The sequence below is a fragment of the Malaclemys terrapin genome, chromosome 7, assembly GCF_027887155.1.
Source record: "Malaclemys terrapin pileata isolate rMalTer1 chromosome 7, rMalTer1.hap1, whole genome shotgun sequence".
NCBI classification, from domain to species: domain Eukaryota; kingdom Metazoa; phylum Chordata; order Testudines; family Emydidae; genus Malaclemys; species Malaclemys terrapin.
Window position 1 is genome coordinate 123,807,313 of NC_071511.1, and position 15,386 is coordinate 123,822,698.

Below are 15,386 nucleotides of genomic sequence, written 5' to 3' on the forward strand. Positions count from 1 at the left end.
TCTCAAATATGCAGGGACAAATTTGATTACAAAGCTGATCTTTGAAGCAAGTACAGTATGACGGTTAACTGTTCTCCAAGCAGAACCATTATTAGGTTGATTCTAAGTTACATTCATTAGCAGATGATGCCTTCTGGGGACACTGTCAAGCCCAACACACAACGTACTTTAGAAGTGTTGAAAACCCAGGAAGTTTCATGGGTTATTTTTTTATTTTTCAGATCACGTAGAAAAAAGTCTAACACGCTGCTGAAACTATTAAAGGGAACCACATCACATTAAATAAAAAACTTTACATTAATTTTTTTCTCTCCTACTGTTATTACAAGACATGCCCAAGATTATTGTAGCCAGTAAAGGGAAAATAATTTTTTATTCTTACTTTGTGCATTTGACACCACTTTGTTTATGGTCAGCCTCATTGTTTCCCTGGTTATATGGGTTTTTTCACTCAGCAACATGGAAGCAAAAAACAAAAGAAGGAATCTCATAGTAAAACCATTAGGAACTAGTAGGGAGACCCAGGGGTAGTTATACACTTGTGCTTGCTTTAAACTCATTTTTCTTGAACTGACTAAATTTCAAGCTGATGGTTTTCCATTAAATATACCAAAATTAGATGCTATTTCTGAGTCAACCCTCCTCCTTCCCTCCCAAGAAAATTATACTGCAAACATGCCCAGTTAAACAGGCCTATCTTCTTCTCACTCTTCAAATTTCTCTGATCACCCATAGTTTGGAGGATGAGCAGAGACCAGCTAGCTACCCTCAGGAATTCTGGCTACAGGGATGAATATATTACTGAATCCGGCACAGTACTTCCTCCACCCCTGTAGTTGGCACTGTGAACTCTAAGACACATTTATTCAATGTCCACATGCTTGACACTTTTTTCCACAGGCGCTTATGATCTAGCTTAGATAAAAAGCGTTCAAACGTGTTGGGAAATGGAGTCCTTACAGATTACAGCTGCTTACTGAAACATGAAGGCGCTGCAATCTGCTCCGTTTTATGCAGTTTAGATACAGCCCTTCTTCTCTTGGCAAGTTGCAAAAGTGGCTGTCAGCTTGGTAATGTTTATGCCTCCCTAGTTTAAGGCATCTTCACTAGCCAGGACCAGTGATTTAGAGCAAGACCTTTAAAATTAAATATAACCATTCTAGAAGTCTGAGTCAAGCCCAGTGTAAAGTGGATTTGAAACTCAAAATGCTATCCTTGTGGTACCACTCACACCACAGCAGAATAGCCTGTTGACGTACAGTTTGGCTGTTAGAATACGCTCTGAGCTAGAATCTGGCCTATGAGAGCTCAGCCTCAGGTCATATTTCCAAATGATCTCACTAACAGTCGTTGCCTTAGTCAAGTACAGAATACAGCAGAGAGAAGCCATATCACAATTTAAGAAGCTTTGTGCTTATTCAATCACATGGGATGTATTTACTGTGGCTCGTGTTCCTAAAAAGGACTGAATACATTAAAAGGTACATTAAAAAGGGGAAATCAAGCCTCATTGGTGGTAATGCCACCAAAATCAACAGCTGAAAAAGCTAAGGGGAACTGCCATTTCTGAGGCCAGGGACTGGTAAAGCAGGAGATAGACTCCAGGATCTAGTTTTCCTTCTACATCATCATCAGCAGCTTTGTGATCAGTTGATATTTCCTTTACAGGTAGCTCTGTCAAGTAAATCTATTTTGGGGGGAGTGTGACGTCCACCCCAGAAGTTGCTGTATTTCAGTGGTGCTGTATATGTTTTTAAAGCAGTTTGGGATGCCCCAGGATGTAAAGCATTACAGCAATGTATTAACAAAAACTCTATCAATGCACATGTAGAATGACTCCCTAACTCCAGGAATGAAGCAAGATGTGGCTTCCCTAAATTATATTAATTGACCCCCTTGCTGACAGTCTCAGCAGAGAATCCAAGAACAGAGTAGACCACAGATATTTAATGACCCTCTTCATCCTTAGGTAATAGGAGGTGACAGTCAGTGCTTGAGAACTGGAATGACAGCAGTTATTGCCAGTGTTCAAAGCTTGATTCACCAGGAGATGGATTCACTACAAAGGGCAGAAACTCCCCAAGAGAGGAAAGGGAAGCCAGAAGGGAGTTGCACGTTGAAACTGGAGAAATGCCAATGTTAGCCTGGTTGGAGGGTAAGAGACCACCTTGTTTGAAAGCTCGCGGTTAACTACAGTACTTCTCTGTTGGCAACAGCTATGGTAACCAGAGGCAGGCCCACGATCTAAGAATGCACCCTCCTTCAAAGCTTGATTTTATAAATGGCCACCTCTAGAATGAAGGGCATGGAGGACACAACAAAGATAGGGAGCTTAAGTGATCACAAATATCAACTGTTGTAATTCACCCCTCTCCTCCAAAACTACTGCATCTCAATATTCAATTGAGAGTGCAGGGAACCTCGACCTCCAGAATGCCAACAGAAGCTCAGTGCTACGGATCAGCCAAACACACATTCCCTCCAAGAGAATTAGTTCACAGGGCTTTGTGTGAGAGCGTGTGTGTGATCCCTCCCCCCCCCCCCCCCAAAGCTTCTGATTCCCTTTTAGCTTCCCATCAGCAGCTTTCCCATCAGAGAACCGGGCTACTGTTCCACTGAAAGGCTCAAGTTTAATTACGCTAGTTACTGAAACCATCTTTGCTCAAATCCTCTTCTCTCCCTCAAAGAAAAACAACATCAACTGACACCCGTATTCCTGGCCTCTTCTGCAGGAAATGCACTAGTCTACTGTATACTACATAGGTTTTTATATTATGCTCATCACTGTTGTACTGCCAGTGTAGAACCTGCAGCTAGAGGGAATCAAATAGACTCTGATTATCTCACCATCTCCTACAAAAGAAAGATCTTTTTTTAGGCTAGCAGCAGAAAGTATTGGATCTTGGAGCTCTAGCCCAGCTGACGTTTTCATTGTAAAGCTGCAATTTCACCATTTAAAAAAGAGCCATACTGAGTAGAAATGTGATGAGAGATCTCTGCTTAGCGTGAAGGCACAAAACCACTCAGCCTTTTTTTACTACTCTAGAAGTCCAAAGGCAACTTTGCTGTGAACAGGAAAGGAAGAGTGGGAAGCCGGATTGCAAGTTGCTTTTGGCAGAGATGGAGAAATCATGATGGGGGGTCATTTGAACTCTCCCCTACAAGCTCTGTTAAACTAGGGAACTTAAGGGAAACTGTAGTGGAACATAAGAGATTCCAATTGCTACATTCGACTACAAAGAAGCATCAAACTTTTAACATCTTACAAGTAATTTCAGAAGGTATCAGACCTAATGAATCACTGCCGTTTCCCCTCTGAAAACCTGCAGCTCAGTCTGAATTAAAGACCAATCTAGCTGTTAACCCCTGCAATGCACAATGACCTTTTTATTTTCCACTGCTCTTGCAATTTTCCAGCCGTTTGAGTTCATTTGGGCTAATTGTCCCAACACAGAACTGCGGATGGAAAATGTTGCTGCTAAGTTGTTCCATTCACGGCCATTTAGGCCTGCACTGCTTGCGTCAGGTTCTACCTATTTTCTCGGTCTCCTTTGGCAGCACGACTTCAGGCCTCCAGTGCTATTCTGCTTTCAGCAGTCACACGCCGCAGACTACATGAGCAAACTCTAGGAGGAGGCCATTGACCTTTCATCTGGAGTGCTCCATCAAGTGCACAGGGTTTGCGCCTGGGCACCTTTCCTTTGCAGCACATCATGTGCTGGGAGCCGAACGGACGCACATTGCACCACGTGGAACTTGCTCTCCAGTCCTGTGTCAGAGAACACACTTGCTGACCCCTTTGGAAACGGACACTCCTTGCAGTTTAATTATGGAGCAAAAGCAGCCACTGCACAGTTAACGCTGCCATTGAGTTTTCATTATAAGCTGGATTTTTGACCCCACCTTTAAAATCCCCCCCCCCCCCAAAAAAAGGCGTATCAACCTCAAAATTAGTATTTTGTATCCAGCATGGAGGCAGAATTTCTCTATGGAATTTAAAGTTAATTGAACAAGCAGTTTTTTAATTCTGACACTACAAACCAGAACTACTAGATTCAGTTTCAAAGCACATAGAAAGGAGGCCATGCGTCTACACACCTTAGAGATCTGCATGAAGGGGATGGGGAAATCAAAAGGCATTTCTCACCCTAAAAAAACAACAAAGAGTCTGGTGGCACCTTAAAGACTAACAGATTTATTTGGGCATAAGCTTTCGTGAGTAAAAACCTCACTTCTTCGTATGCATCCGAAGAAGTGAGGTTTTTACTCATGAAAGCTTATGCCCAAATAAATCTGTTAGTCTTTAAGGTGCCACCAGACTCTTTGTTGTTTTTGTAGATACAGACTAACACGGCTACCCCCTGACATTTCTCACCCTGTGAGCCTGCTAAGGTCTGGAAGAGAGAACTTCCCAGGTATGTCTACACTGCAGCTGACAGCGAACCTCCCAGCCCACATAGAATCATAGAATCATAGAATATCAGAGTTGGAAGGGACCTCAAGAGGTCATCTAGTCCAACCCCCTGCTCAAAGCAGGACCAATTCCCAGCTAAATCATCCCAGCCAGGGCTTTGTCAAGCCGGGCCTTAGACAGACTCACACTTGCTTCACTTGAGTTAGCGCGCTTAATATAGCAGTGTGGATGTTGCAGCACAGGCCTGGGTCTGAGAACTTATAAACTGCTCTCAAATCCCCAGTTAGTCTTTGGTTCAGCCAGGCTATAAATACTTAACTCTTTTACTCTTTCCTCATTAGTCAATGCCTCCAGCTCCGCAATCATTTTTGTTGCTCCTCTCAAAATTCTCTCAAGCTGGTTGTGATCTTTCACATACAAGAGGCCTCTGGAATTGCTGGCAGAACTCTAGGTCCAAAGAGCTGCTCTAGGAAACAAGCAGCGTTCTTTACTACAAAAATACAAGTGTTACAGTGCAATGGATGGTTGTAGAGAAATAGAATTCACTGTATACCATATATCCAAGTGAACACTCCAGTTTATGCCTTTTAGTCCTTCTTTAACTAGCCCCCTACAGATGGCACTGTACCATCATCTACAGCACTCCTGCCGGGAAAGGCCAAGCTTGGAGCAGCTAAGAGTTCCTAACACCCTGAGTCAGCCGTTAACAGCCAGTTGATACCACATGATGGAGTTTCCCACTTTCGGATGATGAAAGCACCAAGGATATGAGGATAGGGACACAGAACAATGACAGTGGCTGGGGGGGCACAATGCTCTTGTACATCAAAACCTCTCTATTCGAGATTAGGAGGAGACCTAATCGAGGGGACAGATTATCCCACATCAGCCTATCACGGGATTCTGGCATCTTCTCTGAAGCAAGTGATTCTGGCCACTGTCAGAGACAGGATACTAGACAAGATAGACCTCAGGTCTGATCCAGTCTGACAATTCCTATGAGAGACAACAGGGGAACCCCACAAGAAACCAGGCATCTCATGTGACATATGTTGGGCTGACATGTCCGACATTATACGAATGCAATAAAATCTGCAGATATTTTTCCTAAACGATGCCAGTTATTTACATTACCTTTTCTGTGGCTGTTTCACATCCAATAAAAACACATTGGGTAGAAAACATAGTAGTAGAAGTTATCCTTTGCTCTTGGTGAGAGGAGTAATTCATTGATCCGGCAATTCCCAAGACATGGGTGAAAGGGAGAAGTACTTGGCTCACACAGGCTCATATTTATTAGCAGTGAATTCAATCCATGGTGTATTTTACACACTGCTTCTTAATTTCACTGCCTCTCAGCTTGTAAGATGAGCATTTCATCTCAGCATCCCATGACTGCTGAATCCTTTTTTGCTTTTTATTCACTACTCTTATTAGTTGAGGGCAAAATGTTGCCCTTAGACACACATCCACAGTTCCTACTTACTCCCAAAGCAGATTTTCATTAACTAGTGATTTCAGGTGCTGAGCCTCAGACACCTTAAAGGAGCCTGAGTTTCATGAAGTGCTGAGCAAACACCCTCTGAAAACTGGGTTCATTTCAAGGCTCTCAAGTTAGGCGACTGAAAATTGAGGGACCCAAATATCACTTTGAACTTTTGAAAATCTTGGACTAGGATAACATAATAGTGTCATTTGATTAACATAATGGTGTCACTTTGCCCACCACTGAAATACATCCACCTCTGGGTGAAACACAGCAGCTGTTTAGCAGTACACATCGACACTCTGCAATAGTTTAAGACCTGGAAGTGAAAAAGAATACTGCAATCTATTGAAGCTGCGTAAACAAATTTAGGATCACAATGCAGTGAGAAATTGACCTGGGCTAATTGACCTTCAGTTTTACCAACCAATCAAGAAAAGGCATCTCCATTGCTCCAGCGCTCCCTAACACCGTGCTGAAACACTGACCTTGTACAGATTCAGGTGACAAAGAAATACCATTTCCTGCAGCATCACGATTGTCTTTGATCAGGACTAGCCCTGCCTAGCTTCTGAGATCTGAAGAAATCATAGCCCCGTGTATTACAGAAGTAGACTGACATCTTCCTGTATTTTTGATTAGTAATACCATCGGCCACTGTAGCTTTCAACAATCAGAAGCTATCTATCCAGGTTACTTGGGAAGCAAGAAAGAGCAGACACCAAGGATTCAGAACCTGCTAGATTTCACACTCCAGATGAAGAAAATAAAGCCACAGGTAGCCATTCTAATAAGCACATAGCACTTTATCTGCGTGATTGTTAGCCAACAACGGGTGTTACATAGCACAACACAGCTTTCTGAACAGGAGTACTTGTGGCACCTTAGAGACTAATAAATTTATTTAAGCATACGCTTTCGTGGGCTACAGCCCACTTCATCAGATGCATAGACATCTGATGAAGTGGGCTGTAGCCCACGAAAGCGTATGCTCAAATAAATTTGTTAGTCTCTAAGGTGCCACAAGTACTCCTAGTTCTTTTTGCAGATACAGACTAACACGGATGCTACTCTGAAACACTTCAGTTCGAGGACAAACTGAAGAGATTCTTCTATCACAAGATGACATAACTAGGGTGCTTTATCACCCACAATTTGATTTGGGCTATAGATAGATGAAATCATGAACTGAAATATGTTTCTAAGTTCAAAATACCTTCCCCTTGGTCATTTGTTAACGTAAGAAATACTTTATTCTGTAAAATAAATACAATTTCATATGATAGTTATTTTAGTAGGTCATAGTTTAGAGTATCTGTCTTTTATTCCCAGCTCTTCCACTGATTTTTGCTGTATGGCCTTTGGAAAGTCACAGCCTCTCACTGTCTCAGTCCTAATTAACCAAACTGGGCTACCATGAAGTTTAATGTCCATACAATACTTGGACTCCCCTGAGGACAGTTGCTACGTATTACTATATGTGGAAGGAAGATAAATATATTTCACATCCAAAAGGAAAGCTGGGGGAGGGAGGTTGAGAGTTCTGGAGCCCCCAACACCCACAGCGGCTCAGAGCTCTTGCCCCCTCCCCCCCCCCCCACGGTGGCTGACAGCTGCGGGGTCCCCGCTGCCCGTGGTGGCTCAGAGCTATGGGGCCAGCAGTTGACATCTTCGGGGCCCCAGAGCCCGCCACCCTGAGATATGGGGCTGAAGCTGAAAATGTCACAAGAGTCTCTGAAAGTCACAGAATCCGTGACCTCTGTGACCAAATCTCATCATCCTTACAACACAAAAACAAGGAGACATTCAATGAAACTGAACGGGTGAAATACAAACCAATAAAACCAAGTACTTTCTCAAACAATGTACAATCAGATTGTGGAACCCACTGCAATGTGGAAGTCATTTAGGCCAACGATTTTTTAAAAGACTGGACATTTATATGGGTAACGAGACTATCAAGGGTTGTCATAGGTAATGCTAACAAACATTTTGGAAAGGGTTTAAAACCTCATGCTTCAGGGACTCAGCTACCCTGTATTAGAGATCAGAATAAGACCTAATGTGGGGAGCAGATTATCCTACACCTGTTACTGCAGGGTTCTTACACCTTCCTTGGAAGCATCTGGTTCTGGGCTCTGTCAAACAGGATACAGGACTACATGGACCTTGAGTCTGACCTCGGATGAAATGTTGTCCCTACAGTTCTCATTCTGAGCAGAGCCTTAGGGAGTGGAGAGAGGGGCAGGGAAGAGAAGACTGCAGCTTCCTCTTTGCAAGAAGCAGAGAGATAAGCACCCCTTCTTTCCCCAGTTGCTGAAAGCCTTGCTCTCTCACCGTGCCCCCCTCTTCGGCTGGCATGGTGAGAGCTCCCCCTCCTGCTTCATTCTATTTTAACAACTGCTTTTGACAAGCCCCAAGGAAAGAGATCAGCTCTCCCCTTTCCCATACAGCTAAATTAAACATTGGCTGGGAGATGTTTTGGAATCCGAATTAGTAATGCCTGAATCAAACCCCCCAAGAGAAAATGCTAAATGAGTCTCGTCTTCCTAAATATTTAACCACAACCATCATCAGTGACTAAACAAGCAAGGAAATACTCCTAATGAGGCTTGTGCCTATTTTGGGAGGCTGAGTTGGGTAAGCAACTCACCTCTGCCGTAATGAAGCCATTTCCCTACTCCCACATTCCAAAGTGATCACATTGCTGCAAGTATCAATTGACTTATTTCCGATTTCCCCCCTCCCCACTCACACACACAATCTATTACTCTGGCCAAATGGGAGAGGATGAGATAATCGCTGTTGGCTCTTTGCAAGAATGTCACAATTCAAAGAGGTGCTAGACAACATGTTTTCTGGGGTTGCAAAGCTTCTGGGAAAGTGCCTTGAAAATTTTGACTAATATACTCTAGGTGGTCCCTCCATATTGCATACTGGAGGAGCTCTCTTCCAACCCTAGATCTGAATCCATCTAGCCTGTACCAAGAAATGTGTGGCTGGGACAAAACAAAGTTCTACTGGCATACAGTTCTACCAATGGGAAGACAACAACATTTTCGGAACGGACAGTCCAGGGCAGACCTCTAGAGAGTGCTTTTCTTGAGACTGCACAACTGCACAGACCAGCTTGAGGAACGTAAACAGGTGGAATTTCCAGCCTGCTCTGAACAGGGCATACAGTCAGCATCTAGTCCAAGTTCCCCCTTACTGGGATTTGACTTAATTGATAGCCAAATAATACCAACATAAGCCTCAGCCTAAGTTTACTCCTTTAGCCTAGCTGTTTCTAGGGCTTCCCTGCAGAGTCTTCTCTGTTGCAAACCCCAGTCCAGAGATCAGACTCATCTTCTAACCTTACGGAGTTAAGTTGCCCATGCCACAGTAAGTCAGCCACACTTACTCTGCAACTTCCAGAAGGGCCCAATCAACAAGAGAAACCTGACCTCCTCTTACAAGCACACAATCATCCCAAAGAACACCTTTTCCCACAAGACTTTGCATTAACAAGATTTGGATTTCTGAGGGCATGAGCTCCTCCTTTCTCCTTTCAGTTCACCAGCCCCAGAATACGGCAGCTAATAACTCAGTAAAATTCAGGAAAACTGCTAAAATAATAACAAGTTACATGAGAGATACATGATTTAGTGAGCTACATGGCTGGGGATCAGGAACTTTGGGGTACAAATCCCAACTCCTTCCATAGCTTTGAGCAAATCACTTTACCTCTAACCATCTCCCCATCTGTAAAATGAAGATTAGAGTGTTATTTAAGAGGCAAGTAATAAATTAGCATCATGATCCCCAATGTACATATGGAATTATGCTGTACTGTGTCTTGCTGGATTTAGGCTTCCCTTCCTGCATCAACAGCAACACAGTGAAAAATGGGAACAATGCAATTACTATATTATGTTTCTTCACATTTTATCTCAAAAACTCAATTGGCAGAGAAGGGGGGAACGAGGACTGGACACACCGATACCATTAGTCACTAAGTTCACTTCCAAACAAAATCGGGCAGGGGGAGGGAAGAGAGGAGGAGAACCACCATTTATGACACAGGCTGCATCAGGATCTGTCCTATCCTCCAAATCCTTAAACCCAAGAAAACAAGTTAAGGGGGGAATTTCCCGGTGTTCCTTGCCCCCATCAGATTCCCTACGATGCTGCTGATAACACTCCAATGGGAACTGAGTCATAGATTTTAAGGCCAGAAAGGACAATTACGATAGTCTAGTCTGACCTTCTGTATAATACAGGACCAAGACCTTCACCCACTAAACTGCATCAAGACCATGACTTCACTTCTGTTTGAGCTATAGCGTATCTTTCAAAAAGATATTTAATCTTGAATTAAAGACTGAAATTCAAGTGATGGAGAATTCGTCATGTCCCTAGGCAAACTGTTCCAATGATTAATTACCGACACTATTAAAAATTTACATTTTATTTATAGTCTGAATTTGTCCCACTTCATCTTCCAACCATCATATCTCTATATATTTCTATGCTAGATTAAAGATCTGTCTACTCTCAAAAATCTCTTCCCCATATAGGTACTTGCAGATTATGACCAGGTCGCCTAAACATTCTCTTGGATAATCTAAATAGACTGAGCTTCTTAAATCGTGAATTATGAACAATGGAGCTAGGAGGTATAATTCCCAGTACAGGCAGACGCACACACACAAGCCCTGCTAGTGTATAAAAAACAGCAATGGTGGTTGCAGTGGCACAGGCAGTGGGTCAGCCTAGCCACCCGAGTATGTACCCGGGTCTGGGATAGGGTTGTATTCTGGTGACGAACAAGCTCGGCTGTGACAACTCGGCTATTTTAGCATGCCAACTTGAGCGTCATGCCACCTAGCAGCAGCGTAGATGTACCCGTAAATGCACATTTTCCAGACCTCAGATCATTTTTATGGCTCTTTTCTGAACTCCTTCCAATTTTTCAACATCCTCTTTGAAGTGTTGACACCAGAACTGGCCGCTGTATCTAGCAGTGGTCTCACCAACGCATATACAGTTAATATCACCTCCCCACATGCCCCTGATTATGTACCTGAAGGCCATGTTTGTTCTCTCTGGGCACGTTGACGCTGCAGTCGGAGGTGTGATTGCAGCTCATGTAGGATGCCCATCTAGCTAATCTAGATAGCACAGCTAAAACTAACAGTGAGAATGCAGTGGCCTGGGCCTGTGTGCCTTTCTTGCCCCCTACTGGGGCATAAAGCTTAAGCTTTATGAGTCTGCTGTTGCGTCTGAGCTAATAGCCTTAGTCCTTTCGCTCAAACAGTTGAGACTCATACTTTTAAATTCAAATCCAGAGTTCTGGGATGACTCAAGTAGGTCACTATTACACACAACATAGCTACTAGAGAGGAACGACAAACCCCAGCACTACGTTAGTGTGGGTTGCACACTCTCTTAGCCAAGTAAGCTAGTCCTGAGCTGCAGAGAGCCCCAGAAATTTTACTCTTTGTGCGTCTGTAGGGACTGATCCCAAGATTTCTGGATCTAAAAACCCACAAGCCTCTGCTGCTTGAGCTAAAGGACCAATCCAGTTAGCTGAAAAGCTGTAGCAAACTCAAAAACCTCTATAAATGATTTAGCCATTAGAGGGTGACAACCAGCCATACTACATAATCCCCCTAAGCAGTGGAAGTTCAGCAGTTCTAATCCCCATGTGTATCTGCTGGAACAGAACCAGGGACCTCTGGGTCTAAAGCATGAGTCCTCGTGCTTGAGACATGGCAGAAGGTCCATTAGCTCAAAGGCAGAAGCAGACTCAAAACACTATGTGGTCTAGCCCCAAGAGGGAGACAACAAGCCACAGAGTGTTAGGGTGGGTCACAATTGCATCGTCTTAAATCCTCTAGTGTCGCAGCAAGCATCATGCCAGATACCTTGTTCTGTTGCAAACCTTCTGCCATTACGTTCACATAACTTCTATGCTGTAATTATATCTTATGTCATCAGTAACAGTGTCAACATCATTTCTGCTTATATTCAAAACAGCTCCCATTAAACATTAATTGTTCATAAAAACACGTTGCAACTTTTAATAAATCTTCTTCCCAACTACTCATAGCAAAGAATCACACAAATTTAATCTAATAACTCAGGCTGCTTTAGCATCTTTTAAAGAGGGCTCTGAAGAAGACATACATTGGAACATTTTTGGTCATTTGGTGCTTGTAGAAATAATTGTAACTAACCTTATATTGGATTTCCCCCCCCTCCATAACCCCATAGAAAATGCAAGCAGTTCATAAACTATAATAAAGCATTTGAAATCGTTCCTCAAGATCAAGACTGAGATTTTAAACCTTGTTAAAATGAAATTCTGAATGTAACCTCAGGAAACAGGAAAACAGTTTATTCACTGAAGCACATTCTCTTGGTTTTGCTGATTTTCCTCTTATCAATGTCACCCTTTCAAATGTCTCAAAAGAAAGAAACTAGATTAAGTAACAAGCTAACAGACCTTCCTGAGACCCAACCAGCTTATTCACTGATTCCTGGAATCTGCAAGTGGTACCTTCAAATAGTAAAAGTCTTCCCTTTCCCCACTACCTGGTTCTGGAACTCAACCAACAGGGGATGACGTTTCAGAGCTGCTCTCTTCTCCCCTGCCCACCCCCCTCGCCCTGGAGGGTGGGGGTGCATTAACAGAATAAGATCAGGGTAATGATGGCCCAGGACATTTATCATTAACAGATTTATTCTTTTAAGCTTTAAAAAAAATAAAACAAGTGTTTTAGTGGAGGTTAAGAACATGAAACTGTCCCAGCAGGTCTGTCGGATATTGTTGTAACATCTTCAGGATATACACACAAGTTCATGCAACTTGGCAGGAATTTCTTAATTACAGGACCCTGTTTTAAATTAACTTAAATCCAATTTTGTCGCTTGGCGTTTTCATTCCATTGAAGGGATTTGTCGTTCTTGTACATCTGTGGAATGTTAAAGATTTTTTTAGAAAAACATTTTAAGCTGTCTCCACTCCCCTTCCCCCCCATTTTATTATAGCTTACATAAGCTATAAAAAAAAAATGAATGGGATAAATACAATTTAGGCCTAACAATTTTAAGGGTGCAGATTTTTTTGTTCAACACAAAGGGGTTTTTTGGTCAACTATTATAGTCAAGAGGACAGAGTTGTTAGTTTTGTTGCCTTTGCAGCATAGCTGAGTGATGTGTTTTGGGGAGGTAGATTAGTAGAAAGAGGAATTTTCTGTCCTATAAAGAAATCAGCCACTATAGGCAAGGCTTCAATTCTGCAAACACCTATGAATATGCTTAACTTTAAGCATGTGAGTACTCCCACTAACTAGGCGGTGTTCTGATACAATATTTCAGAAAAAAAGATCACAACCCTAACAGAAGTAGTTATACTGATACAAAAATCAGTGTGCGGCCCAGGCCTGAGCAAAGAGAATTCAGTTCCTCAGTAGTAGGGAATGGAATTCCAGGAACCTGACACTTGGATCCAAAGCTCTTTTGCAATCCATACTGGATTCTCTACTGCTAACAGAAGGCCCTTTGCTAAATGTGAGTAAGCAGGATCAATGGGAGCAGGACTAGGGACCTACTTAAGGTCTAAACTCACCTGTTTGTCTCCACTGAAATTGAAGTAAGTATCAAACTCTCAGGGTTTCCCTGCTCTCACTGCATTGCTTTAGAGGTCAGTCTTCTGCCTGGAGAGTTGTTTTTCTTTTTTAAATGGAATTTCTTTCTGCGGCTGCTTCAGCAATTTTCAATCAGGAGACAGCAAATAACAGCAGTGAAAAAAATTATCAAGTTGCTTGGCAGCTGGGGAACTATTTACTTCAGACATTATTGACCACTGACTGCACTGCAAACAGTTCTTTTATTATAAGAGTGCAGTTCCTATGCGCTCAGGGCTGAGCACTCACTCCCCAATGAATGGGAGTTATAGGTGCTAAGCACCTCCCTGAATTCACACCCTCATCCTATAGGTATCTATAGGGGGGGTGCGCTGGGCCGCCGGGGGCCGGCAGTGCTGGGCGGGCCGGGGGTGGTCGGCCGGGGCCGGCACCCCAGGGCCCGAGCCGACCCAGGCTGGAGCCGCCGGGGGGGCCAGCCTGGGCCGCGCCTCCTCCCCCCACACACACCCCCCCTTACCTGCTTCAGGCTTCCCGCGAATCAAATGTTCGCGGGAAGCAGGGGAGGGGGCGGAGACTTTGGGGAGGGGGCGGAGTTGGGGCGGGGGGAGGGGGCGGGGCTGGGGCCCCTGGAGTGTCCTCCATTTGGAGGCACAAAATATGGTAACCCTAGGGGTCATACTGTCAAGCTTTTCTCCACTACACCACATTAGCGTCTTCTTTATTTAAATGAAAGCTGTGAGATTCACCCACATAATCACATGACCCCAGAAGCACATCCTCCCCACCACCAAGTGTTACCCTACAAAGCTGAAAACCCAAGCAGCACAGGATGTGGGCACCACAAAATTAGGAAATACTTTTTAATGTAAATTGCATCTCAGAGAACTGAATCAAAAGAAAGATGCTAACGGCTCCTATGAGGAGCAATTTCTTTCATTTCTGATCACTGGTTTTGGACAAGTGATTTGAAAAGCTTAATGGTCCTGAAAGCATGTCTGCTGGTGTCACCAAACTTTTTCTGATCCCAGAAAGCAAGATGAGACGAGACATCAGACCTTCAGATCCTGTCATTCTGCAAAACACCTTGCTCCTCCATGCCCCACATGTCAACTGAAACAGGATTTTAGCAGCTGCTATCTCGTGAACTGCTAGAGTTAGAGATTATTACTTTACACGTCATCTGAAAACTTGGATTCCAAAGCTGCTTTCAGAGGGAATAAAACACTGGTTTCTTGCTCTGACGGTTCTCAAGGTATCAGCCTCTATAATCAGGTCAGAGTTCAAGTGGGGAAAGCAAGAAAGATGGTAATAAGGGTTATGGGAATTAAAGTTCCAATCTCTTCCAAACTAGCAGGAATCGAAATACTGTATAAATACATTTAGCAGTGGAAAGCTTGGTTTTCCAGCCTCCCAGAGATATAGCCTTAGCTGGATACAAGATATTGGTCCTTAAAATGGTCATTAGCCTCTCAGTCTCAGTGGGCTCGTCCATACCTAGCAACAGTTAGTCCCAGGTCAAAGTATTTTTCAGTTGTTCAGTCCAAGAGTCTCAATGTTTGCTTCTCTTCCATGCACAGACCCCCTCTGAATTCACCACTATTATCCTTCAATGGAAAAGTGCTTTATATAGAAAAATCCACAAGGACAATACACAGGCAAAGAGCCAGCCCCAGATTTGGCATGTGCCTTTGCAGGGGTCAGTGACCCTGACACTGCTACGTGTTGTTAAAGCTCCTTAGTTTGATCCCTCAACTTTGGAAAACCTGCCAGGTTTTTGCATAATTCCCCCTCCTCCCAGCCATGCCCCCCCTCATGCTCGCTCCCTGGGTTAATTTTACATCAGCCTTCTGGA

General features: G+C 43.4%; 1 protein-coding gene across 4 annotated transcripts in view; it reads right to left on the reverse strand.

Moving 5' to 3' along the window:
• Window positions 1-15,386, reverse strand: part of CNNM2 (cyclin and CBS domain divalent metal cation transport mediator 2) — a 186,383-nt gene that overhangs the window by 72,547 nt on the left and 98,450 nt on the right. Inside the window, exon 2 of one of the 4 annotated variants that reach the window (XM_054034138.1) lies at window positions 12,794-12,859. The exons of the other annotated variants lie outside the window; for them this stretch is intronic. Within the exon in view, the coding sequence (XP_053890113.1) occupies window positions 12,825-12,859 (35 nt within the window). The 3' untranslated portion in view covers window positions 12,794-12,824. Of the gene's footprint in view, window positions 1-12,793; window positions 12,860-15,386 lie in introns of those variants that run through there. 4 annotated transcript variants of the gene reach the window in all.